This window comes from Schistocerca piceifrons, chromosome X (genome assembly GCF_021461385.2).
Source record: "Schistocerca piceifrons isolate TAMUIC-IGC-003096 chromosome X, iqSchPice1.1, whole genome shotgun sequence".
Lineage (NCBI taxonomy): Eukaryota > Metazoa > Arthropoda > Insecta > Orthoptera > Acrididae > Schistocerca > Schistocerca piceifrons.
Window position 1 is genome coordinate 445,393,975 of NC_060149.1, and position 26,918 is coordinate 445,420,892.

General features: G+C 41.3%; 1 protein-coding gene across 1 annotated transcript in view; it reads right to left on the bottom strand.

The window, feature by feature from the left end:
- The window catches only part of LOC124722410, a 98,930-nt gene extending 73,246 nt beyond the window's left edge, over window positions 1-25,684 (bottom strand). The window contains exons 1-4 of the mRNA XM_047247578.1: window positions 25,207-25,684; window positions 20,986-21,108; window positions 17,691-17,819; window positions 1,532-2,503 (exon numbers count right to left, since the gene is read on the bottom strand). Of these exons, the coding sequence (XP_047103534.1) occupies window positions 1,532-2,503; window positions 17,691-17,819; window positions 20,986-21,108; window positions 25,207-25,684 (1,702 nt within the window). The remainder of the gene's footprint in view (window positions 1-1,531; window positions 2,504-17,690; window positions 17,820-20,985; window positions 21,109-25,206) is intronic.
- Between the last annotated feature and the right edge of the window lie 1,234 nt (window positions 25,685-26,918).

Genomic DNA, 26,918 nt, shown 5'->3' on the forward strand with positions numbered 1-26,918 from the left:
TCGGGTTTGTCTGGAACACTTCATATCGACTTACCTTTTTTTCATTTCTGCCAACGCCAGCGACCTAGCAGTTGTAGTGTCAAAGCTGCGTGGTGAAGCTAAACATTGCAGTTTCTGTTGGTAAGACAGAGGCCGATTACGTCAGTGTTTTCCCTCACACGTCTCCGCACACCATATAGACCAATCTTATAATTTACATTTTTGTTCATAATTTTCAGCAACTGTTTTTGAAGAATGCCGATATGAAGAAATAGCACACAAATTTCGTTAAAAATGCCTTTTAACGCAACTGATGTGTTATTTCTTCACATCGGAAGTCTTGTTATCAAGAGAAAAATTTCAGGTGATCAAAGCTCAAAAAGTAGTAAGATTCCTTCACACAGTGAAAATAAAATCATGTTCTACTGCGATTTCAAAAAAACAACTTCAAATATTTACCGAAAATTGTGAAAAAAATATAAAATAAAAATATCGGCTTTTGATATTGCCATGTTGATATCGATGTATCGAGTTATCAGCCGTCGCAGGTCGCCGACGTATATCGATATTTTCTGATAAAAATTCGATATATCAGTAATTTTTATACAGCTCTAGTCTAAACTTGAAAATGTATCGAACAGTGCAGAAAATGAATAACAAACGCATTAAATGTGTTTTCTATCGCAAACCATTCGCAATAGAGCGTATGTCAATATGAAGTTCTTTGCTTCAAACTGTCGTTTTTGCCATATCCCTGAATACTGACAATTCCTTCTGGATACCCTGTGTATGTAGCAAGCGACATTCTCCGACAATGTTCAAAATCTTTATTTCGTCTTCCACTTTAGTCTTCGCCGAGACCAATCGCTTTACTCTCTCTCTGTTGTTTACTTATTAAGGTTCACGTACTAATGAACAATTCTCGGGAACTGAATATACAAATGTTTCATAAGATATCTCCGTCATGAGTATATCAACTCCGTTTGGATTCTTCGGATAAATCTATCTGGAATCTCGCTTCCCTACAGCAACGTTTGTCTGGTGGTTCCACCTTCAATCACTTCTACATGGTTGACCGCTGTTACTGTTTCCATGTACTGATAAAACGATATCGGCTAATTCTGTTTGTTTACATGTAGTACGTTACATGTATTTGTACTTAGGTCTGTCAGTCTTTTCACCATTTGCTGAGTATCTACAATTCTCCCCGTATTTTGTAACACTGTCTCACTATTGGATCGGCTAACCAATCGTAGAAGATAATTTTTGCTAATGACGATTGATTCAATGTTGCAAGTAAAATTGTCTCGTATTAAACGATTGCATCTCCCAGACTATAGTTGCAAAATGAAGTCTCCTCTTATCATAATGACATGATTAGAGAATGTTTCTTAGATTTTCGTGTAATGGCTACGGTGATTGCTCACCATTTTGCCTCCATTATACTTCATTTCTGGACAGTAATGTATAATCAATAAATATGATTTAAGTTCCATTACGTACGATCGCGAAATACGCAATTTGGAACGTATGACTGTTGGAGCGGACTTACCAGAATCTGCTTCTACAAGCTGAACCGATGAGTTGTCGGACGGAAGCTGAGAGTGGGTCGGCGTGGCTGACGCCGTACATAACTGAGGCTGCGGTAGTAGTGAGTTGCCAGCAGTTGTGAGAGGCTCCAAATACCGTCGGAAACTTGACACTTTTTGAGTTTGTGGCGTGGACTTCCGCGGCGGTGGTTTCGGGAATTCCGTCGTTGCAGCGGTACGCTGTGTTTCACCTCTGTGTAGTTCCAATAAGCTAGCAGCTGCCGCTAAGGTTTCTAGAGAGTATCCGCTCATCGGCTCTGGTTTGTTCACAAAGGTGGATGTTTGTTGTTGTGTCATCAGCGAATCAAACGTTGGTGGCGCTAAGTCTGTAGCCTGTATTTCAGATCGTTTTGATACTGACTGTTGCATTTTCACTGCGCAGGCAGTTGCAGCCAATGTATCTAGCGAACTTGTCACTCCTTCGTTCACGAATCTGGACGTCTGCTGCTGTGTCGTCGGTGATTCAAGCGTCTCTGATGTTGGACTGGAACGTCGTCTTTCAGATCTTTGTAATTCTGGCAGCATGTCTGAGACTGTCTGCTGCTCCGTAGATGGGTAATCTGTTACCAGTGGTGCGCGTAACATCCATTCAGTTTTCAGTTTTCTGTATCCTTTACAGTGCGGGCGTACATTGCTAGTAGCCACAGGTGACTGTATTGTGCTATCTGATGCCGGCTTAGCTGATAGCAATGCACGCAACAGCGGCTGCCTCTCCTCCTGTACTGCAGAAGCGAAAGGCACTCTTTCAGTCGTCGGGTCATCAACCGTCGCAGGGGCACGCGGTTGGATTCGTTTGGCATTTGCCGACCTTAGGTGGCGTGCTGGCCCATCGGCGGCGGCTGCAGTGTGGTGCATCTGTCCAGCATTCCCTGGAGTTCCCTGCACCCGCACTAACGGTTTCTGCTGCTCCATTGCCCGACTGCCTTTGCCCAGACCTGCAAGAAATTCAGTACATTTCACATATGTGGTATACATAGAGTTTCGCTGTACCAAAATTATGGTTCGGTAGTTTTGATACACTAACTAAATGACTTAGTAAATGATAGGATTACCGGTAGCACTGGTAGAATTGGTATGGAAAGAGACATAAATGAATGCGTAAGAGAGAAAATGGGAGCCGACGACTTCTCTGTCTTTTTTATTTTTATGTTTGTTTTGTAGATAATTAGAAGTGCACGTCATTCATTGTTCGTCCAGTGTGAATTTTATATACTTACAGAATGTAACTTTTATTTCATAAGTAATAAAAATTAGTTGATCGAGTAACTTCTGCGTTTTTGTGTAACAATAATTTACACGCAGAAGCATAAAAAATACGTATATAATAATAATTGTTGTTGTTTTGTACCGCCGGCCAGGGTGGCCGAGCGGTTCTGGGCGCTACAGTCTAGAACCGCGCGACCGCTACGGTCGCCGGTTCGAATCCTGCCTCGGGCATGGATGTGTGTGATGTCCTTAGGTTAGTTAGGATTAAGTAATTGTAAGTTCTAGGGGACTGATGACCTCAGAAGTTCAGTCCCATATTGCTCAGAGCCATTTTTTTGTTTTGTACTCAAGAAAAATTTCTTCATCACGAACAAAGGCTGAAGATTCCTGTTATTATTGATACATGCGGAAGTTGTTTATGAATACCAAAAACATGTTTTATATAAGTTCGACAAAATACTAAGGTGATGTGTGACATATTTTTGTGTTGCGTTTTGTTTTATATTGCGTTTTTGTTGAGAAAATTGCGTTTTCTAGCGCTATATGATAAATCTGTAGCCAACGCTCTTGCCGCAGTGGTAACACCGGTTCCCGTCAGATCACCGAAGTTAAGCGCTGTCGGGATGGGCTAGCACATGTATGGGTGACCATCCGGTCTGCCGAGCGCTGTTGGCAAACGGGGTGCACTCAGCCCTTGTGAGGCAAACTGAGGAGCTCCTTGATTGAGAAATAGTGACTTCGGTCTCGGTAACTGACATACGGCCGGGAGAGCGGTGTGCTGACCACATGCCCCTACATATGCACATCCAGTGACGCCTGTGGTTTATGGACGGTTCGGGAGGAGTTTATTTTTAGTTTTATATGATAAATCTGTATTGTTTTCTTTATTTTTACTACAACATCCCTCTGCTTCATGTTACAAATCAACGATTTTCGAATAAAACCTGAATTAAGAACCAAAAGTTTCAATTTTGCCATAAATACCGCTTATTCTGAAGTAACAGAGAGGAGGATACCTATGTACAACAAAAGTGTTCTGCAAGTTACCTGTCCCTTTGTGCATCCTCACTCAGTTTATACAAGGTTCACCACTTCCGGCTTTTAGGGGAATCCAGAGAGACTATACACAGGAAGAGAGTGGCCATAGGTGAAATCGCATGTAATTAGCTGAGCCGGTGCGACGCCATGTTTATGCCACAGATCTCTCGAGTGCTATGGCTCTGAGTACTATGGGACTTAACTTCTGAGTTCATCAGTCCCCTAGAACTTAGAACTACTTAAACCTAACTAACCAAGGACATCACACACATCCATGCCCGAGGCAGGATTCGAACCTGCGAACGTAGCGGTCGCGCGGTTCCTGACTGTACCGCCTAGAACCGCTCGGCCACTCCGGCCGGCTCTCGAGTGCTATATTCGCAGTGCAATTCGGAGTTAGATTATTGTTTTGATGACTTTTAGAAACAATTAGAAGGTAATTTGAGTTATTTACAGATTTGTTATGCATTTTGTATGTGTTTACACGCCGGCCGGAGTTCTAGGCGCTGCAGTCTGGAGCCGAGCGACCGCTCCGGTCGCAGGTTCGAATCCTGCCTCGGGCATGGATGTGTGTGATGTCCTTAGGTTAGTTAGGTTTAATTAGTTCTAAGTTCTAGGCGACTGATGACCTCAGAAGTTAAGTCGCATAGTGCTCAGAGCCATTTGAACCATTTTTGTGTTTGCACTTTACTTGGAGAGCTTTTTGCACAAAATTTACACGTGCGAGGTTTAATATGTCATCAAACAAGAAAGTATTTTGTAAAGAAATGAGTACTGGTGTGAAGTAAGCACAATATCAGTGGTACAATATGTAGCCGGCTGGAGTGGCCGAGCGGTTCTAGGTGCTACAGTCTGGAACTGCGCGACCGCTACGGTCGCAGGTTCCAATCCCGCCTAGGACATGGATGTGTGTGATGTCCTTAGGTTGGTCAGGTTTAAATAGTGCTAAGTTCTAGGGAACTGATGACCTCAGCAGTTAAGTCCCATAGTGCTCAGAGCCATTTTTTACAATATGTAGTTGACATCGTTTAATTCATTCTGCAGACATTCAGATGTACCAACAGAGGCGAAGGTGGATTTCGTATACTTGTATTTCCGCAAAATGAGGAAAGAAAAAAGCAGTGGGCTAGTGCAGTTAACAGGGGTGATGTAAAACACATAGAATCCTTGTGGAAACCGACGAACTACTCTTTTTACTGGTTTTAACTTTACAACTGCATACAACTTGAATTGTAAACTAGATGCTATTGTGATATGTGACACATGGCCTGTGTATTGACAGTGTGCAATTTTTAATAGCACATCTAATTCTTATAAGCATAGAACTAAAATGTAGCTATGCACCAGATGTCGACAGATTCTTGTCATTCCAGATGACTGGACTATTTGTTTATCAATTTATTATTACTTCTGTTTGGGCAGGAAGCTTCACAGTCTTTTTAGAGTTTGTGTCTCTCTGTTTTCTCTCTAGTATATTTGTTCAAACATGTTTTTCATATATCACTTTACCACAGCTCCTTTCTTTTGCTTCTTTATTATAGAAACATTTCACTGGTGACCAGTGGGAGAAAGTGAGGGTTGATGGCAAGAGAAAGCTCTAATCCAACGCCATACCAACAGTTTTTCTCACATAGTAGCAAAAGTTAAAAGAAGGAAAATTAAACTATGCCATTAGCATCCAACTCAAAAAAGGGAAAGCAGTAGTCCCATATCAGAAACTGTTGCAGAAATCCAGCAGCAGTGTAATGAAGATTCCATGTGTAGTGTGCAAGATAGTGATATAAGTGAACCAGTAGAATGTGAATGCACAGAAAGAATTACATAAACTAGAAAGTTACACTCATGTACAACAGTGACAGATTTCAGCTCTAAAGAAGGTTAGTTGTCTTACTTTCAGGAATACAAGACTAAAAAAGAAACTCCGCAGTATGTGTCACTCAGTTCCACATAAACTAAAAAACTGTTTAATGACAATCAACTGGAGAGTTTCAATAAGAAAAAACTGAAATGGGCAGCGAGTAATGCGAAAAAAGCTCTTCAGTTGAAATTTGCTTGCGGTAGCAAAGGATTTGATTTTTTAATTAGTTCAAGTCTCCCATTGCCATCACAGCGTACACTAAGGAGGAGACTTCAAGATTTGAATTTCAGTATTCTAGACCATGTCTTCACACTTCTCAAAGAAAAGGTGAACGTATGAGCGAAAAAGAACGTGACTGTGTTCTACTGCTTGATGAAATGCCAGTTACTCCCAGCAGGGAATTTGATGTGGTAACAGGTGAGTTTCTGGCCAAGTTACCCTTTCAAACAATGAAGGTGTTACCACACATGCTTGCGTTTTTCTTTTGGGCGGTATCTCTTCCAGATGGAAGCAAGTAGTGATATATCATTTTGCTGGAAGTAGTGTAAGTGGTAAAGTTTTGTGTGACATTGTTTTACAAGCAATTAAATGCAGTGAACATGTAGGACTACGTGTACAGCATGTGACATCAGATATGGTTGCTGCAAATCAAAGCATGTGGAGACATTTTGGAATTGTTTTCGGAAAAAACTCTGTCATTCAGAATTACATTCTAAATCCTGAAGATTCAGTAAGAAGAATATACTTTATTGCAGATGTGGCACACCTTTAAAAAAACGTTAGATAATGTTTACAGTCCCACACTGTTACAAACATTTTCGAGAGGATAATGATTTGAAACTTGTTACCAAGCTAACAACAGATGTAATGGAATCAAATAAGTTCAACAAAATGAAAGGTCCTGGGGCACATACTTTTCTCAGTCACGAAACCAGTTGTGGTCTAAAGTCATGCCCTCTGAAACTGATACTGATGAATATAGAACGACAGCATGGTTTGTTGAGATAGTTGACAAGTGGTCTTCGACAATAACTTCTAGGAATCCAGTTACTGCCCTTGTCACTGTCAATTAAGAAAGATACAGTGCGGCTATCACGTTTCTGAATGAAGCTATGATGATATTTGAGCGTATTGAAATTGGAAAATTTGGTCACTGGAAACCAGTTCAAAGTGGTGTGAGACTGTCTACGCAAAGTTCACTTGATCTGCAGGAAATCTTTTTGCACAAGAATAATTACAAATTTTTGCTGACAGCTAGATTAATACAAGATTGTCTAGAACATTTCTTCTCCTGTGTCAGAAGTGATCATAAGGTTCCCACAGCACTGCAGTACAAAAGCAATTTGAAAACTATTTGTGTTGCTCAGTATTTCACAGATGTAGGGTAAGTATCCTACGACGTAAGTGATTCTGTCAACCTTTCAAGTTTTCTTCACCAACATTCCATTACATGCCCCACATCATCTGTAACTCAGCCTGTATTTAAGCTTCCAAAAGGTTGGGAAGAACATGTAATCTGTTGTGAGGATGACTTAAGTAACACTGAAAGAATTGCCGGGTATGTTATATATTTGACTAGCTATGTGACAAGTGCCTGAATGTAGTAACTCCGTATACCAGACAAACCAAAGATTACTGCACTTTTGTGAATTTGAAATAGTTTAGACAGGGAAAAGACAGAGGAATGCTTTACCTTTTTTTGAAAATGAAAGTATTTTTAGGAATATTGCTCCTACATTTGAAAACTAACAGAATTTGAACTGTTTTCAGTTTGTCATTGATAAATTTCATAGTCATGATCAAATCCAAGGAATCCAGTTTCCTGATTGCCACAAAATTAAGTTGAAATTGGTGAAATGATTTGTCAGACTTCACCTGAAGATATTCTGTCTAAAAATGAATAAGAATACGTGCTTGAAATTTGGCCATGCTATGGCCAGAAAAACCTTTGCTATGCATGCTCTGGCTCAAAATGTTAGGTAATTGTAGTGAATCTTATATGTATTATGTGACAGCTATAAGTAAATATTTCTTGTGCTTCTGCTCTGAAACGTTTCTGTGCTGAAGGACTGTGTTTCAGTTTTATCTAATCACCAGTACAAGTTTCATGTCCCATCATATCCCAGAATGACAACACCATTTATACCAAACAAGTAAAATGTTTTTAACCATGAGGAGTTACATACATGGTACAGTATTTGTAGTGTATACATTATATTTTCATGGAATTTGATGTGCTTGTCCTGTACCAGTTGCTTATCAACATACACAGCAAAGAATTTAATGTTTGGGAAACAGATAATTTATGTTCAGATTTACAAGGACAGATTTCTTTGTTATGCTGAAGTTCATTCTGTTTAGTTTATCTGTGTAGCTCTGTTATTTATTGCCGATATTTGTGCTACTATAGGTAAAATGATCACTTCAGTATTTCTGGTGACTGAGCAGTAAATAAAAAGTCGCTGTTATCTGTCAACAGTATTGTTTCTGCCAGTGTGGCACATTATGTGTAATCGTTAATGTAAGCTTGGAGTATTATTGTACCCAATGTACAGCAGCCTCTGTGTTTGCATACTCTTGTTCTGAGAAATGCTTACAAATCCAGTTAATTGTTTCAGTAATCGATACCATTCTGTTTTCTGGGTAGGGTAGAAACCCTTTCCTCACTATCCTCAGCATTTTAAGCATGTCAAGTTTCTTTAACAAAATTCCTTCGTCTAGTGGGTCAAAGGTTTTAGTTGGGTCTAGGAAGTTTCTGGTTACATGTTTTCTTCATCTAACATTTTACAAAACTACTACTGTAAATGGTGCCATCACATATGTTGTACATTTTCTGAATCTGAAGTCAAATATTTCTTCACCAAGAAGTCTGCTGTAAGTGATTCATAAATCTGTCTTTTCGGATAGCTTTTCTTATCTTTGTGAAAGATGACAGTGCTGGGAACTGTTGTAATTTCCTATATTTTGAATTCCACCTAACCTGTGCAGAAGAAGAAACTTAGTGTGTTTGAAATGTAGTGGGTTTGTAATTTGGTATCAGTGGTATATTAACATTGTCAAATGAAGCCCTTCCATCCTGTTAATGCATTCTCTTGGCAAGTACACTCTTGTTTAAAGCTCCAGAAGTTTTATTTTTAATACTGAACACTATATTACTGACTGTTTATTACCAGGCAATAGCACAAACACTAGTGGTTGTATACAGAGGCTTGTGTAGGTAAGTTTCACCACTGCTAGAGCATTTTTTAAATAAAATATACAAGATTCTTTGGATTAAGTATCACACTAACCTTTTTTATATTTAGCTGCTTTTTAGTTTATGAGTGTCCTGCTGGACATTATTACATAGTGTTAATTGATGTGTATATAATGAAAATGAATTTCAGTTATTGTATGCAACAAATCTGTATGTCTACATTGTTTATGCACTGCATGTTGGATTTTCTTTCTGCTTTTTAATTATAGCCTTAATAAGGGTAATGATGTCGTTCATTAGTGACAGATAGAGTTATTGCATTCTATTTTACTCAGTATCATTAATTGCCCACATTCTTACTCATGTACACTTTGTTTCATATCCATTTGTTATGCTGAAAATAAAGTAACTAGCTTGGGTCATTCTGTAGGTTCTTAATAAGCCTGAAGTACTCGGAATTTCCAGAGGATTTCCTGTTGCCAATAGCCACTCTACTCCTGGAAAATCCAATTAAATATTTCAGGAAATGCTTCATCATATAATTGTTTGAAGAATGTCATGTACTTCCACATTCATACATTCATATCTCATTATGTTCTACACTTACTCTTCTTTCTGCCTTTGACTAAAATATTTTTAAGGTGGGTGGAGGCAGTGTTTTCTGTCTGCCCACAATATTGGACCCTGTTGTAGGAATAAAATAAAACAACCAGTGCCAAATGATGCTAAACCTGGCTCACCATACGAAAATGAGGACATGTTGGTATGAGTGTCCTGCTGGACATTATTCCATAAATGATTGAGATGTGTGTAATAGAAATGAATTTCAGTTTTTGCATCTAGAGAAATAAGCACTGAGCAGCTCACAAGCACGCGCCCTCGCGCGCACGCGCGCACACACATAGTTCTTTTTTTGTGCCAGCCTGCCACTCAGTGCTTTTTTGTCTGGTGAATCCTGACCTGCTCCTATGTGCTTTTTTTCCTCGCTGTGGGGTCTATGGACCAATGCATCTGATCTAATTCAATACCATAATAATAGAAAAACTCCACAATAAAATGCAAACAAAAACCAAAGAGCCACTTCACAGCAATCCACACAACATGCACTCCAAGCCAAATCAGTGTGCCACAGAAGCCAAACCTAAATATGCTACTCTCCCATACATAGGCCCACTATCATAGCAAATAGCAGACTTATTTAAAAAGGAAAATATCACAATAAGCTTTTCCACAAATAATAAATTACAACAAAAAGTAATCCATGATGTAAATACCCTCAAGAGTCTCTACGGTAAATCAGGAATATACAAACTCAAATACGATACATGCCCAAAATTCTACATTTGAGAGACAGGGAGAAGGTTTGAAGTTAGATACAAAGAACACATTGCTGCTTTAAGGCTTGGCAACTTGAACAAATCTGCATTTGCAGCCCATATTGTTGAAGAAAACCATTCAGTAAGAAACATTGAGAACAACTTAAAATTTTTACATCTAGCAGAAAAAGGAGCCACTATGAATATATTTGAAGAAATAGAAATACACACACACAAAAACAGCACCGCAGACTATATCCTTAATGAACAAACTGAGTTGTCTAACACCCCTTTGCTGAAAAATTTCCAAAAGTTATTTTCCACCTTTCAAACAAAATAACATTCCTACGCCTCTCTGCAGGTCAAGTAGCAAATTTACATGTTACTGCAATTCTCATGATGCTAAATGTAAATAAATAATGTACTGTCTTACCTATACAGTCCTAAAAATGGAACAACTGTATAATTAATGTAGCACTATCCGCTCTAAAACTCACAAAATCAATGTCTCTCTGGACTTTCTCCAAACATGGGACATCTTTATATATTACGATATGTCACAGCATCTTTGACACTCGTATGTTTGTAAGCACTTTGTATGTATCAAAACATGTGGTGCGTGTTATAAATCTATTCTGTGAAAATCTAAGGTGTTCAGTGAGTAAAATTTACGTGTGCAACGATGAGAATGCAGTGGGAATGTATTCACATCTGTTGTACGAAAACTAGGTAAACAAACATTCCAAACCGACATTTCACGTAAGTCACATCCAATGCAAAACTCTAACGCAACCATCTATGTGGCGTGCTTATAATTATGTATGATTTATATTTTAGGACAATTAATCTGTAAGAAAAACGCACCACATGTTTTAACGAAAGCATCAGAACTGTCTGAAGATGAATCGTAATGATTCGAAACAGGTAACGGTACCTTTTGTATAAAGGAACTGAAAATAAATTTGTGGCTGGTTGCTGTGTCAACACCATGAGCATTTGTCTTCAAATAATACCCACGGTCTCCAACCATGTCATCATGTGACAAAATTGCATTAATTCAGTACCGTTGATGATGGCCATGTGAATAGGAAACTACATTGGATGGCAATGAAAACAGCTTGTCAAAATTCCAGGCCACCCCAAAGCTATCCATTGCACAGGTCAATTGGGAGATGTAATTCTTCACTGATGGTTGCAACTTGAATATTCATATTCATTGGCAAAGAGAGTGTATGCCCATGATTTGTACTAGACTCAATAGAAAATTGTCTATATGGAACTCTTGTTTCAAATTTGTACCTCCTTGCTGCATTCTGTAATGTACGGTCAAGAGGAAGTGACCGGAAACTTTATGTAATTGAATGCAGGACACAGCCACTCTGAGGTAAGTTCGGGCACATATAAATGCATTGTATATTATAGATTTGTACATAGTATGAAAGTTTAAAGACGCCTGAAAAGTTTGAGAAGCAGTTTAAGATGCTATGTACTTGAGCAATGCTCATGCTTTACTACTGTCATCTTTGTAATGACAAATGGCTGAAAATATGTTCTGTATCATCCAACTTAGAAATAGGCTGAGGAATTATGACCAAACGATAAAAAATGGTAATCCCAATCAGTTATAATAGGAAAGAAACATGAATTTAACACACATTCGTGTTTTTGACATCTTATCTCTTACAGAATCACTTAATAGCATATGTTCATAGATTTTTTTAGGTTATTCTTGTAACCAAAATTGTTTGCTTCTTTACTTCACTGAAGTAACTCACAGTTTCAGGCGCCTTTTATTGTTTCCTTATAAAACCATCGCACCAACAAGTATTGTAATGTACTGATTTTTTATGTACTGTATTTCTTTAAATTTTCGTGCACCTCACCACCAGTTTTTTACGAAGCCTGTATCCGCGAGTCCTCACTGGTAACGAAAAGTTTCATCAAATGCTTTGCAGTGGGCGTCCGAATTTGGGACGTCAATTTGAGGTTCATTTGCGAACCAGAACACGAGGCATTTTTTGTGTTTCACTATTATTATCGCCTGAGTTTCGACATGTATAAATTATTAACACATGTTTTTCGCAATTGTAGTTCGATGCGTCAGCACTGTTCACTTGAAAACTTTTTGCTGAACTTGAAAACTTTTCCGTTCTGTGGCGTACCGCGTCAGCAGATTTACTGAATTAGGTTTCTTGTTATATTTGTTCGTTACTGCAGGGCATTTAACATCGCCTGATATCAGTAAAGTTTCTTAGTGGTGAATTTACCCCATGTGAAGCATTCTGTCTGTGAGAACGTCTTATGAATACTTTCTGTCATGTCTTCAAACATTTTTGCGCGTTGAAGTGACACGCTGCTTATGATTTTATTTTATCAGATGTAATGTGTGGTGTCACCCTAGGTGGTAGCCTTTAAATCGGCCACTGTCAGTGATTGCAGACCGAGCGCCGCCACACGGCAGGTCTAGAGAGACTTCCTAGAACTCGCCCCAGTTGTACAGCCGACTTTGCTAATGATGGTTCACTGACAAATTACGCTCTCATTTGCCGAGACGATAGTTAGCATAGCCTTCAGCTACGTCATTTGCTACGACCTAGCAAGGCGCCATGATCAATTGCTATTTATCTTGTGATGCATGTACCGTCAGATCGATGTTCACCAATTATGGATTAAAGTTAAGTATTCCAGAAGCTACGTACTATTTTTGCTACTATAGAGACCTTGTCATTTTCCAGACCTCACGCCAGCCTGCGTGAGTTTAAACGCGTGCCTTTCGGCTACCTGTCGTAGTGAATTGGCTGTCTTGCCAGTCCACAAGATAATGTTTGGTACATTTTTCACGTTTTGCACTTGAGATGGAAAACAAATCCCACAGTGCCTATATTTGTTGTTTACGTTCTAGTTATTGCCGTGATTTGTCTTTCAAACGAGCTTTAAAGCAGAAATATCTAGGTGTCGAATAGTTGTCACATTCACTGTAGGAAATTGTACTACTAGGGATATGTATTACTGATCCGGTAAGCATCCAATCGTTCGAAAAACGTTTACTTGAGTATTTTTCGCAACTGCATCTCGTGTTTTTGTCTCACGGACAGAGGTGTTTCCGCGGACTTTGCAGTCCACCATCGCACGTTCGAACTCTACGCCTAAGTTTGGCAGAAACGTGGCTGCCGTAGTGGCGTTGGCCCTATACAGGCTCTCTAGGGGAATCTAGTAAGACACTGATCGTATATGTAAGGAAAGCGTTCGTTATAAGGTAACGCCCAATACGTATGCAACACACTCAGTGTGTAGGTAACGCAGCTACGACCTTAACTGACCAAAGCTACTAGGAAAACTACCGTAGTCTATGCTTACTTGTTCAAATGGTTCAAATGGCTCTGAGCACTATGCGACTTAACTGATGAGGTCATCAGTCACCTAGAACTTAGAACTAATTAAACCTAACTAACCTAAGGACATCACACACATCCATGCCCGAGGCAGGATTCGAACCTGCGACCGTAGCGGTCGCTCGGTTCCAGACTGTAGCGCCTAGAACCGCACGGCCATTCCGGCCGGCTGCTTACTTATGATAGTCTACGGAAGCCTACAGTAGTTTTATAACTAAGGGCATACATAGTCGCGAAGTAACCGTCGTTGAACTGTCTTCCTGGAATGTCTTGTGGTGTTTCAACCTTTCAAGTCTGTCAGTGACGATAAACAAATAGTTATGGTAGTATCCCAGAAACGTTGCGACAGACTTTGAGGGGCAGTAGAGACGGTCTTGAAGAACAAATCGAGGATAGGAACCCGTGTCAGGAAACGTCATCCAAGGACGCTGCAGAGCGTGTAAATTATAGGTGCTGGTGCCTATCACTAGGCTACCCCTCCGGCTGCTAATACGACTTTGTACGTTGACGGACAGTAGGCGGAACGTCTCGCAGTGTTGTTTATTATTCATTGATAGCGACTGATTGCCACGATTGCCAGTGGAGAAGATGGAGGCAGCTGCTGCTTAGAAAGGCCTTGTTCTCTATGAATGCGATGCTCTGCTGCCTCGGTGTATGAAACTTTCCGACACGGGTTTCCATCCGCAGTTTATATTTCTCCCGTAACTCCCTAAAATCTCCAAGGCTTTTCAGTATTCAGGAGAAAAATAAAACGTTCGTGGTCTAATACAACACTGCAACTTGGAGGATTGCCTAGCATCTGCTTTTGTGTTCAAGCATGCACTCCTAGAGCTGTTTCCATATTTTAACCCAAATCCTGTAGTTCGATCACAGCGAGGCTATCTTGACGAGATTTTGTTGAGCCCAACCTACACAGGTAGGAATGATCATCAAAATGAAATAAGAGAAATCAGAGCTCGAACAGAAAGGTTTAGGTGTTCGTTTTTCCCGCGCGCTGTTCGGGAGTGGAATGGTTGAGAGATAGTATGATTGTGGTTAAATGAACCCTCTGCCAAGCACTTAAATGTGAATTGCAGAGTAATCATGTAGATGTAGACACTAGGATAAACCTTGTCCTCGTCTCTAAGATTGTTCAAGATGACTTCCAGGATCGGGAGATTTAGCTCTATTCTGGATCCATACGCTATCTCTATAAAAAGTCTACTATGAAAGTGTATTAACAGTTTGTACAAGGAACTGTGTCCTCGCCAGCCCCGCCAGTGCTAATCAAAAAGCATAAAATTCGAACTCTGTGCAACCTGTAAACTCCTGTTCTACAATGGCTCAGGATATCACTCAGCCAGCGCCACGTTACGTAGAAGCATTTGCTGGTGCTCGAGTCAAGTTAACTTATCAATAATCCTTTTTCTGAGCTCTTTTGCAGCGCTGAATACTATATGTGGTACTTTTTTTTTATAGAAGTAGTAATGTTCACTGTTAATCTTATTCCTGTGATTACTTTATTCAACTTATTCCCAAAACAGGGAGCATACGCTACGTTTAATGTAACAAAAATTATGGGATTGTTACATAAAAATGATCAGAAAAAAACATTGCAAAAGTTAGGAAAACTAGTGTTCGACAGTTATGTAACTTACCGCCACTCTTTGACCTCGTGTTTTTGTAAGGTCCCCCCTTTCTGGAGGTTGCCGGCGCTCTGGAGGGTCCAGCTACTGCGTGATCTGTTGTCTGCAATGGGATATTGTTCGAGCTCGAATCTGAAACATAAGCATATCTTACTGTTAGAAAATGTTATCGTACTGTTAACAGTTGTCGGGAAGATGAAACCTGCAACTGAAGACGAGACGGAAGTGTCGTACTACAGCTACTGCCTACGTAGAAATAAGCAGAATACTCCGTCATGAGTAACTGCTCACGTTCTTTCAGATATAGAGCATTTCCTCATTCACTACATCATGTTGATATCATCAGTTTATAGGACTCAAGCGAATCCAGTAATGTTCATTTACCATCAGAAGAAAATAAAGTTTTCATTAAAAAAAATAACTTGATGTCTTTCACGAAGACTGAGTGTAGCATACTACTACGCCTCGAGAGGAAACCTTACGCTCTTAACTGCGAATTCTGTACAAAAACCATAAGCAATGGCTGCTGTAAGAAAACGTCTACTGGTCTCAAGTATTTATTAATGTATAAGCATATTTGAATAAAAGATTACATTTCTCTCAAATAGCAAACTCTTCAATGTACTCAGATCTTCTCGAGTACATATCAACTATTTCGCTGTGAGAATCAAATAACGTTTCATTATTAGTTTTTGATTCCTCTCCCATTTTGAGCCAACTACCTCGCTGACACTATCAATCCTATTTCTCCATTTTCTGAAGCGATTTCAGCCTCCTTTAAAATTATTTTTTGTGCTTAGATATTTCTTGTTAATATGTGCATAACTGCTGTTAATAAGGGAGGTGAATTATGTGATCCCATGCAAATGGAGTTGTTCATGATCAATGACTGTGATAGACATGTTTAGAGTACAGAGAGTATAGTGCTATGTTCGTGCCCCTTCTGATGGACTTATCTCCAAACGATGAAAAGGCCATCAGCGTTTAATGTTCTACGCCGCAAAGACTAGGAATAAGTTTAAGGCTTAACATGAGAAGGAGGCATATAACACTGATCAAGTACATTGCGACACAACTCTTGTGGCTAAATTTCCGTGATAAAAATTCGTTTATCACTGAAATTACATCCAGATATCTACGAGTTTAGCGTCACTGAAAAATAGAGATTCAGCGACGTAGAACACAGAGTCGCATAATGACCTCGTTTTACTTCTATAGAAAATACGCGTCCTGCCAAAGTGGAAACCGAATTTAGTTTCTCGTAGCATCACAAAAATTCCAGTCACTGCACGGAATGCCATTTCCTCTTGCTTGGTCGTCCTTGCTCACGGCTGAATTTCTAGGAAATGCTTGGGCTGGCGCGCCCAGAGGTTCAGCGGTTGGCGTGGCCGCACGGTCAGCGTTGGATAGGAGAGTGAAGCGTTCCGTGGGAAAGACCAAAAACAGTCGTCACTACCGCCTGATCCACGTACTTCTAAGGTGCTGCGTATGACCTCCAACACTACACGGAGCGAAAATGGGCGTAGTATGGCAGCTGCAAGAAGGCAGACGACAGCTACAGTCTTCCATGTAACAGAAAATTGTCCAGCCTCTCATCAAATATTTGCCTGTAGTCTAGAGATACAAATCGGGAACCAATAACGACGTTAGCTGCGTCTTCACAATATTCAAAACATTAAAATGGCCCGCATGCATCTGAGGATCCATATTTACTGGGATGTCTTTGTTTGTATTAACGTATACTTCACCTGCGTCAGTTTAACTGTTAACTGTAAAAAACATTGCGTATATATGCGTGTATCCGAGTTCTCTTCGAGGGATACCATGAGTACCTTGGCAGAATGGATGGTGGTTACCTATAAGCGGCATGTAACTGCCCCATCCCTGGTTTCCAGAGAAATGGATGTCCTCAGCCAGTATAAGATATGCGACAGAGGTTGCTTTTATTGTGGGACTGAATATACTGACACGAGTAATAACTAAATTTGACCCGCCAGGTTAGCCGAGAGCGCTAATGCGCTGCTTCCTGCACGGCACGCTGGCCCCGGATCGAATCCGCCCGGCGGATTAACGACTTGGGCCGGTGTGCCAGTCAGCCTGGATGTGTTTCCACATCCCACTAGGTAAATATCGGGCTGGTCCCCACGTCCCGTTACACAAGTCGCAGACATTTGCAACACATTCACACCGTTTCATGATTTACTTTAGACGCAGACACATGGGGTACACTGATTCCGTCCCTGGGGGTACGGGGTGGCGGCAGGAAGGGCATCCAGCTACTCATTCAAATTAACCATGCGGAATCGATTGTAACCATGCCGACCCTGCAAAAACTGCGGGACACAGGCGCAAGCAAAGTAAGAAGAAGAAGAGTAATAACTGATTTTACAGCCTTTGTTGGCGGAAAATGGAACAGAATGTACATACAAATACACAGCAAAATACATTACAGAACTTAGGAAAACTTCTGTGTGGCAGTACTGGAACTTACCGTTATCGCTTGACTGACGGTCATTCGGCTCTCTGTAGCGTCCCCTCTTTCTGGATGGTCCCAGCACTCCGGAGGGTCCTGCTACTGCGTAATCCGGCGGCTGCTTTGGGGTATCGCCTGAGCTCGAATCTGTAACATAAGCACATCTTACTGTCAGAAATCATTAACGTACTCTTAACTGGTGTCGGGAAGATGGAAACTGCAACTCAACATGGCTCAGGAGCATCTTACGACAACTACGACCCACGTACAAGTTAGTGGAATGGTCCATCATGAGTACCTGCTCACGCTCTTCCAAAATTCGAGGCTTCCCTCATCCGCTAGATAATGCTGATACCATCGAATTGTTGATTAGGGGGCTCTTACAAGGGAATTTAGAAATACCATCATCACATTACCAAAATGCTATATCCCAGTTTAAGGTTATCTGGAACAGTTTTTTTAATGATGTTATGAGTTTATTATCTTTATCTTTTTTTAAATGCAAACTGCCTCTGTATCTTGAAATTATCCGTTTATCATTTTGAAATTCATCTCAGCCGTGGCTGCCTGCCGTGTTGGTATTTGTGCGTAATGATCTGATAAAGTATTCCATATTTTTGTAAGAACGTGGCTCTCAGCTGAAGAACAGTCTGTGAAGATATTGTCAGTGTCAGTGTTACAGTTAACCTGAACTTCGGTTAGAAAGTACTTTGTATCAGTTTATGTGACTCAAGAGAATCCATTAATATACATTTCCCTTGAGAAGATAATTTAGTCTTCATTAAAAAATGAACTTGATATCTTTCATGAAGACTGAGTTTAGCACACTACCATGTCTGGAGAGGAAAAGCTTACTCTCTTCACTGGGGAATCTATAGACTGTCATAAGCACCGGCTACTGTATGAAAACGCCATACACTTGTGCACAGGGCTTCAAGTATTTATTAGCATGTCAGCATATTTGAATAAAACATTACATTTCCCACAAGTAGCTAATTCTTCCATGTACCAAGAACTCTTTGAGTAGATGTCGACTAAAACAAATCCCTTTTTTTTTCTTCTCTGCATAAATTATGCCGGGAGAAAAAAATGGTTCAAATGGCTCTGAGCACTATGGGACTTGACATCTGAGGTCATCAGTCCCCTAGAACTAAGAACTACTTAAACCTAACTAACCTGAGGACATCACACACATCCATGCCCGAGGCAGGATTTGACCCTGGGACCGTAGCGGTCGCGCGGCTCCAGAGTGTAGCGTCTAGAACTGCTCGGCCACTCCTGCCGGCTATGCCGGGAGAATCAAATAAGGTAGCATTAGTGGTTCAGCATGAATAAATCGATTTTATGTCAGATTCCTCTCCCATTTTGAGCCAATTACCTCGTTGACACCAGCAACCTTTTTTCCCCATTTCCTGAAGCTATTTCCGCCATTAAGAAAATCGCTCTTAAGCTCTGAGCCGTGCTGGTTTTAATTTTGGCAGCATGGCTTTCTGCTGGCGCCACTAACTACTTTGGTTGCCGATATCAACATGATCATATGTCTGAAGTTAGGATCTTTGGTCGAGGCGTGTGCTGTTGGTATGGCGGGCCCTGGAACGGAGGGCACGTGGCTGCGAAGTTGTGGCTTTTGGGGGACTCCTGCTGTGCGGTACGTGCCCCGAGGAGCCGCAAGTAGTAAAATCGGTCGGAGGCAAGCCTTGCCGGCACGCTTAGGGTTTGATAGCGACGATTTGCGGGAAGAGTAGTGGACGTAGCGTGCAACCTGGTCGCCAAGTTACCGGCCTACTCTGCAAGCTTAAATTTTACGGCACCTCGAAGGCCGCGTGTACGGATTGAAGGCAATAACACCCCGGCTTAGAATCCTGGAAGTCACGGCTCCTTCAAACCTGAGTTGAGTTAAGCGTCCTTTTTTGGGTAATTTTTATCTTAACGCCACGTCTGAGTTAATGTGGAATTGGACCTATCGCATCTGAGTAATTATGTGTATGAACATCGGTCAGTGTAACTGAAGGTAATTTGTTGTTCCAGGCCATATTCCGTGCACGTGTACGAGAATTATCTATTATAAATTGACTTATTGAAATTAAATTTGTAACATAGTCTGTGTTGTAAATGAGTATGCCCTAGTCATTGCATTGACAGGTGCTGATATTTCGCCTTGTCATTTGTAAGTAATTTTAAGAAGTGTTAAATTTGTAACCTGTATGTGTAGTAGCTTCCGCTATAGGTCAATATTCTCTTCGCCTTAGGCATTCTCGTCTCTGGCCTTATTTGGGCAAATTACTGTTCCCTTCTGATGTGTGGTGGCAGAGTAGTTTTTGCAGCGGACGTCGCGTTCCTGTTCCCTGGACCCAGAGCAGAGACGTGGTTTCTTTCTCCTGCGGCGGCACTCCTGCCGTCGCACGACGTCTGGGTTGGCTTGTAATCTGGCTGAAGTTAAGTAAAGTTGATCTCTGATACGTGCCAAGGCGGAGTGTCACCAATTAATCTGGAATTATCAATCTATCCTATATGGTGAATTCAGTAAGCTCACTAGGTTTAAAGTGTGTTCTGTAAGCCTAAAGTTCCTCCTCACTATTCCTGCTCTTTAACTACGAATTTAAATGTTGCACCGTTATTGCTAATTCTGAAGCGTGTTAACTTTTAAGGCCTTTTACTTATGAATATCAACTTTTGAGCTTTTCCTTTTACCCACATTAATTAACTAACTCCACTCGTTGTGAGACCTGCCTGCTTGTTCCCTGTTGGTTGTGATAACTGCCTGCTGATTTCCCAGTTTAACTTGTATTTTGGGCAACTGTGTACTTATTTAAGGATCGTTGTCAATGTTTCTGCTGGTGTGTAGCAGCTGGGAGTAAAATTTATATTGTACACCTTCCCAGCTTTGCTTGTTTTTTGGGGATTGTGTATTTTATTAATTAACGGATTTGATTAAGGCTTATAAATTGTTAAGGGCTTTCCAACAGCCACAGTCAGTGCCATGGCGTGTTATCCTTTCTTTGTTTTGGATGGGCGTTATCACTTGTTAATGTGTTATCCATACTTCAAAATTTTTAGTAAATTTAGTGGCAGTCATTTAAACTCATTTTACTGACGAAACTCAGTTTGTTGAACCTGCTTGCAGCCTCGCCTATTTGGTGTGGCTTCTTACATGTATTTGGTGACTGTAAAGTTGTTACATTATTTAATCTATTTCCAAAACAGAGACAATACACTACCATTAACACAAAATTGCGGACTGATACACACAAATAAATAGAAAAACACATTACAGACCTTAGGAAAACTTGCGTGGGGTAGTTATGTAACTTACCATCATCGCTTGACTGGTGGTCTCTAGGCTTCCTGGAGGGTCTACGTATTCCTGAGGGTCCCGCTACTGCGTAACCCGCGCTCTGCTCCAGTGGCTGCAAAGGGATGTCCTCTGAGCTCCATTCTGCAACGTAATCACGGCTCACTGTTACAAAACATTATCGTACTGTTACCTGGTGTCGGCAAGGTGGAAACTGCAACTCAAGATGAGTCGGAAGTGTCATACGACAACCACGGCCCACGTACAAAAGTGGAATGGTCCATCGTGAGTAACTGCTCACGCTCTTTCAAAGTTCGAGTACTGCTCATCCGCTACATCGTGCTGATATCATCAGACTATCGATTAGAAGGCTCTTACAAATAAATTTAGATATACTGTCACCACATTCCGAGACTGCTTTATTCAGATTTCGAAATCCTAAAACCCTGCTTTACTTCTATTGAAAATACGTGTATTGACCAAGTGGAAACCAAATTTACGCCACCTCCTCGCACTTGATCTTCCTTGCTGACGGCTGATTTTCTAGGAAGCACTTGCGTTGGGACTACCACAGGTTCAGAGGTTGGCGTGGCCGCATGGCCAGCGTAGAGGGAGCGACCAAGAAGCGTCGTCGACACCGCCCCATTCCATGCACTATGAAGCTGCTGTGTAGTGGAAGGACGGGACTGGAGGCGTAGTTTCTTGGAAGAAGTCGCGACAGTACAACTACAAGAAGGCAGACGACATCTATTTCCGTCCATGTAACAGGAAATCCTCCAACATCACATCAAATATTTTCCTGTAGCCTAGAGACACAAACAGGGAAACAATAAAGATGTTAGCTTCGTCCTCACGATATTCAAAACGTTACATTGGGCCACATGCTTTCGTGGATCCAGATTTTCTGAAACGTTTTTGTCTGTATTATCGCACATTTCACCGGTGTTAGTTTTCGCTGTTAACTGTGGAAAACCTTGTACATACACTCGTGTATCCGAGTTCTCTTAGAAAGATACAATAATTCCCTTGACAGAACGAACGTTGGTTTGCTATAAACTGCATTTAGGCCGCCGCATCCCTAGTTTCCAGGCAATGAGCGTCTTCAGCCGGTATGAGATGTGCGATAGAGGTTGCTTTTAGTGTTCTCGGCGGTTACTGTCATACGTGGTGGGACTAAATATGCCACCGCGACCAAAAATAGAGTTTACAACCCCTGCAATTTTAGCTGCATTGACCCATGATACAATGTATATAAAATAATCTAATACCCTTATCCTCAAAACGACACAAGGGGAGCTGCCTATAACTGTAAAAGATGCTAAACTTAACTTCTTGTCAAATTTATGTATGCGACGACTTAATTTCAACTTCATACCTAGCTGGGCTCTATGGAATTTCACATACAGTACTTCATTTAGTGAGAGGCTATTGATAACCTATCATTGGGACGTCGTGGATTACTCGGAGAGTTTGTACGAGTGTTTGTGCAATAGGACAAAGCTCACCTCGTACATCATGGTACGTCGATCGAAGAACTCAGTACCCTCCAAATACTGCGCTTTTGTTATGATAATATAACAGGAAAATTTATGCACTTGCGGTCGCAGCACTACCAAATAACTGACGGAAAGTAGCCAGTGAAACAGTGAGGCAAAATCCGCAGATCTACCTAAGGCACTTAATGTGTAAAAACCAAACGGTTTCAACTAGTTTTAAGTCAAGAAATACCTTTATCCAACGGACAGAAGCTGAGGCCCGCCGCATTATCTTTATGGTCGGACTCTCTGGACATTCACAACCTCCACCCTAAAGAGGAATTCACACAATGGTGGCAACCCCAGCACGCGGAAGTTACTGAATATGTTAAGAACAGAAGTCGTAAAATGCAAACTAAATGTGGTTAAGCCTGGCTGCTCTGAAGATGATCAGCGCAGATGCGGAGAAAAATAGATGACTGAACATTTGCTCATTTGAAGGTTGGAGTTTTTTGCACAGCGGAAGTACTATTTTTATGCAAAGACAGGGCCATTAAAGCTGCAGTATTTTAGAAGAAGAGAGCTTAAATGTTGTCTCGTGGTCAAGCAAAGTAACTAAATGGAGTAAGCATATCACCGAAAATCTCAGAATAATTTTAAATTATTCGTAAAAAGACCTTCGGATTTCTTAGTCTTGTTTTAAGGATGCTGTCTTATTACACCATGAAGTTAATGTAGTAACGACGACAATATGCCAACAGGTATATTCGTGCACACAAACGGATGGTGACTTTTCATCTGGAGATACGTTAAGCGAAACATTTCTGGTTCTTTACGAACATAAAAGCGGAAAGCGTTTGAGTTTTTTTTCTTAATATGTTGGATATGTAATATGGAAAATATGTTTTGTAAGATATAAACGATGTCAATAAGGCAACACATGAACTCCAAGCCAAGCATCCTTCGGAAAAATGTTTCCATCTTCAAATGGTTCAAATGGCTCTGAGCACTATGGGACTCAACTGCTGAGGTCATTAGTCCCCTAGAACTTAGAACTAGTTAAACCTAACTAACCTAAGGACATCACAAACATCCATGCCCGAGGCAGGATTCGAACCTGCGACCGAAGCGGTCTTGCGGTTCCAGGCTGCAGCGCCTTTAACCGCACGGCCACTTCGGCCGGCTCTCCATCTTCATCAAAATTTCACACTATGGCTATCTGGTCACATTAAACTGAGTTACCACGTTTCTTGCTGTGTCTGCAAGAGTAAAAGTTAATGATCGAGAATTAAATTTCAGAAGGTCAAAAATGTGCTTCAGTCAGGAGTAGTATAACTGAAGAAGTGTGATAATGACACTGTCTGATCAAAAGTATCCGGACAACTATTAGTGGACCGTAATATAAGGTGTGTTTGCCCCTCGAATTTATGACGGCTTCAACTCTTTTGGGGACACTTTAAACGATGTGTCTGAATGTGTGTAGAGGAATGGCAGTCCATTCTTCCGTACAGCTGAAACCAGAGAAGGTAGTAATGGTGGACGCTCTTGCCTGGAGCGAAGCCGAATTTCGAACTCATCCCAAAGGTGTTATGTGGGTTCAGGTCAAGACTCTGGACAGACAAGTTCATTTTAGAAATGTTATTGTCTACAATCTATAGTTTAACAGATGCTGCTCGATGACAGGTTGTATCGTCATGCTGATGCAAACGAAGTGTTCCTTTACTGTACATAGGACACAATGCTGTACAATATATTCATATCGTTCCGCATTTAGCGTTTCCTTAAGCGCCGTAAGGAGACGACACGCTAACGGCCAAAACCACCCTCATACCGTAACACTACTTCTTCAGTACTTCACTACTGGGACTACACATGATGGCAGGTAACGTTCTCCGGGCATTCGCCAAACCTGTACACTCCCATCGGATTTTCACAGGGTATAGAATGAATCAGCACCCAGTTCTCTCGTTCCCAGTCATCCACTGTCCAAAGGTGTCGCTCTTTACACCACCGCAAGAGTCGCTTAGCACTGACTGCAGAATTGTGTGACTTATGAGGAGCTGTTCGACTATTGTACCCCATTCCTTTCAATTCCCTACGCACATTCATTGTGCTAGCTGGACCTCTGTTAGCACTTCGGAACTCACAATGATTCTGGGTTTAACAGTGGTTGTTCCTTAGAGTTTCCTCTTAACAATAACGTCATCAGCAGTGAACTTGGGCCGCAGTGGAATGGTTGAAATTTCCCTGACGGATCGGTTCCTCAGCTGACATCGGATAAACAAACTACTTTCGAAGTCGCTGAGCTCTCGAGACCAACCCATTATGTTGTTGCTGCTTTTTTACTGGCAACAGAATACTCCTCACGTCCTTTTATATTGCCTTGTCTGTCTCTCATGACATCTAGTAATCAATTCCGCATTACATAGGGATGGCGGATATTTTTGATCAGATAGCGCACATAATCCTTGCTTCAGCTACTTTTGGGTAAATAAAGACATTCAACAACTGATGTATGTGGCAGTATGGTCTGTGATCTTAAAACAATAAAAATATGAAATAACTCACGTCTAGGTCTTCCAGGAAGGGCCCAGGTTGAGCGGGTTTGGCGATTTGGCTGACAATCTGGAAGATCCAGTTGGATATCCGGCAACTTTACAGCACCTGTAACAGTTTTCACTCAGCGTCAGTTGCCTCATTCTAAATAAAAGTGATGTACGGTGGCACAGATGACCTATCGATATTTGTCATGGACTCATTTACTCACGGCTGCTTCGACGTGGTCTCCCTCTGCCGCGTGAAGATGTCCCCGGTGTCGGTTTTGTTGTACGAGGCCGCAATACTCGCGGCTCCAGCGGTGGGGGAGAGTACTTCGGTGACTGTGGAGGAGTGTGCTGTGGAGAAACAGATGGTTGATCGGGAGGATCTAAATCCTCTGTTTGTTGCCCTTCGTTCTGCTGATAAGTATCCATCTCTTGCTGAATTATACTCTTTCTTTCCTCAAGTAAATATATCTCCTGCTGAATTTGCTGGCAGGTTTGCGATTTTCGTTTAGGTGCACTCACATTCCGCTGCAGTTCATTCAGTCGCTGCTGAAATGAAATCATTTGTTCCTGAAGCCACTGAAATGTCTGCTGAGCTGAAGATGATGTTTCCTCCTCAGATGATGTGTCTTCTTCATCTTCAGATGAGGACGACGACGTTTCCCTTCGCTTCCTCTTTCTTGAGTGTTTCGAATGCCCCATTGTATCTTCTGTGAAATGAAGAACAAACATCAATTTTCTTTTAATAGTTAAGATTTTATATTTTACTCGCAATATAGTCATCAAACATCAAGCTTCCTAGATACCATCACGAGGAGGAAGCCCTTTGCAACAGGTAACAGCTATGATGAATTGCTTCTTTTTACTATATTAATAACGATCTTTAAGGGTGAGCTGTATACATTATCTGTCACACTCGATTTCACAATTCTGAAACACAGTACATACATATTAGACGTGGGGTGGTATATTTATAACGAAAAATGGTGCAGATTTCACCTTGTGGGAAAGCAGGATAAAAGATGTAAATACCGTTCATGTTTGGCACATGTCAGACTCGCAAAACAACGGTGGATATCGGAGTCCCAGTGAGGGATATGCCCTCCTCGGGCACTAACACACATCTTGCGTCTGTTATTCATGCTGGCCTACTCCCCCCCCCCCCCCCCCCCCTCGCCCCCCATGAACAATGGACCTTGCCGTTGGCGGAGAGGCTTGCGTGCCTTAGCGATAGAGATAGCCGTACCGTAGGTGCAACCACAACGGAGGGGTATCAGTTGAGAGGCCAGACAAACGTGTGGTTCCTGAAGAGGCGCAGCAGCCTTTTCAGTAGTTGCAGGGCCAACAGTCTGGATGATTGACTGACCTGGCCTTGTAACACTAACCAAAACGGCCTTGCTGTGCTGGTGCTGCGAACGGCTGAAAGCAAGGGGAAACTACAGCCGTAATTTTTCCCGAGGGCATGCAGCTTTTCTGTATGGTTAAATGTTGATGGCGTCCTCCTGGGTAAAATATTCCGGAGGTAAAATAGTCCCCCATTCGGATCTCCGGGCGGGGACTACTCAGAAGGAAGTCGTTATCAGGAGAAAGAAAACTGGCGTTTTACGGATCGGAGCGTGGAATGTCAGATCACTTAATCGGGCAGGTAGGTTAGAAAATTTAAAAACGGAAATGGATAGGTTAAAGTTAGATATAGTGGGAATTCGTGAAGTTTGGTGGCAGGAGGAACAATACTTCTGGTCAGGTGAATACAGGGTTATAAATACAAAATCAAATAGGGGTAATGCAGGAGTAGGTTTAATAACGAATAGGAAAATAGGAATGCGGGTAAGCTACTACAAACAGCACAGTGAACCCATTGTTGTGGCCAAGATAGATACGAAGCCCACGCCTAACACGGCAGTACAAGTTTATATGCCAACTAGCTCCGCAGATG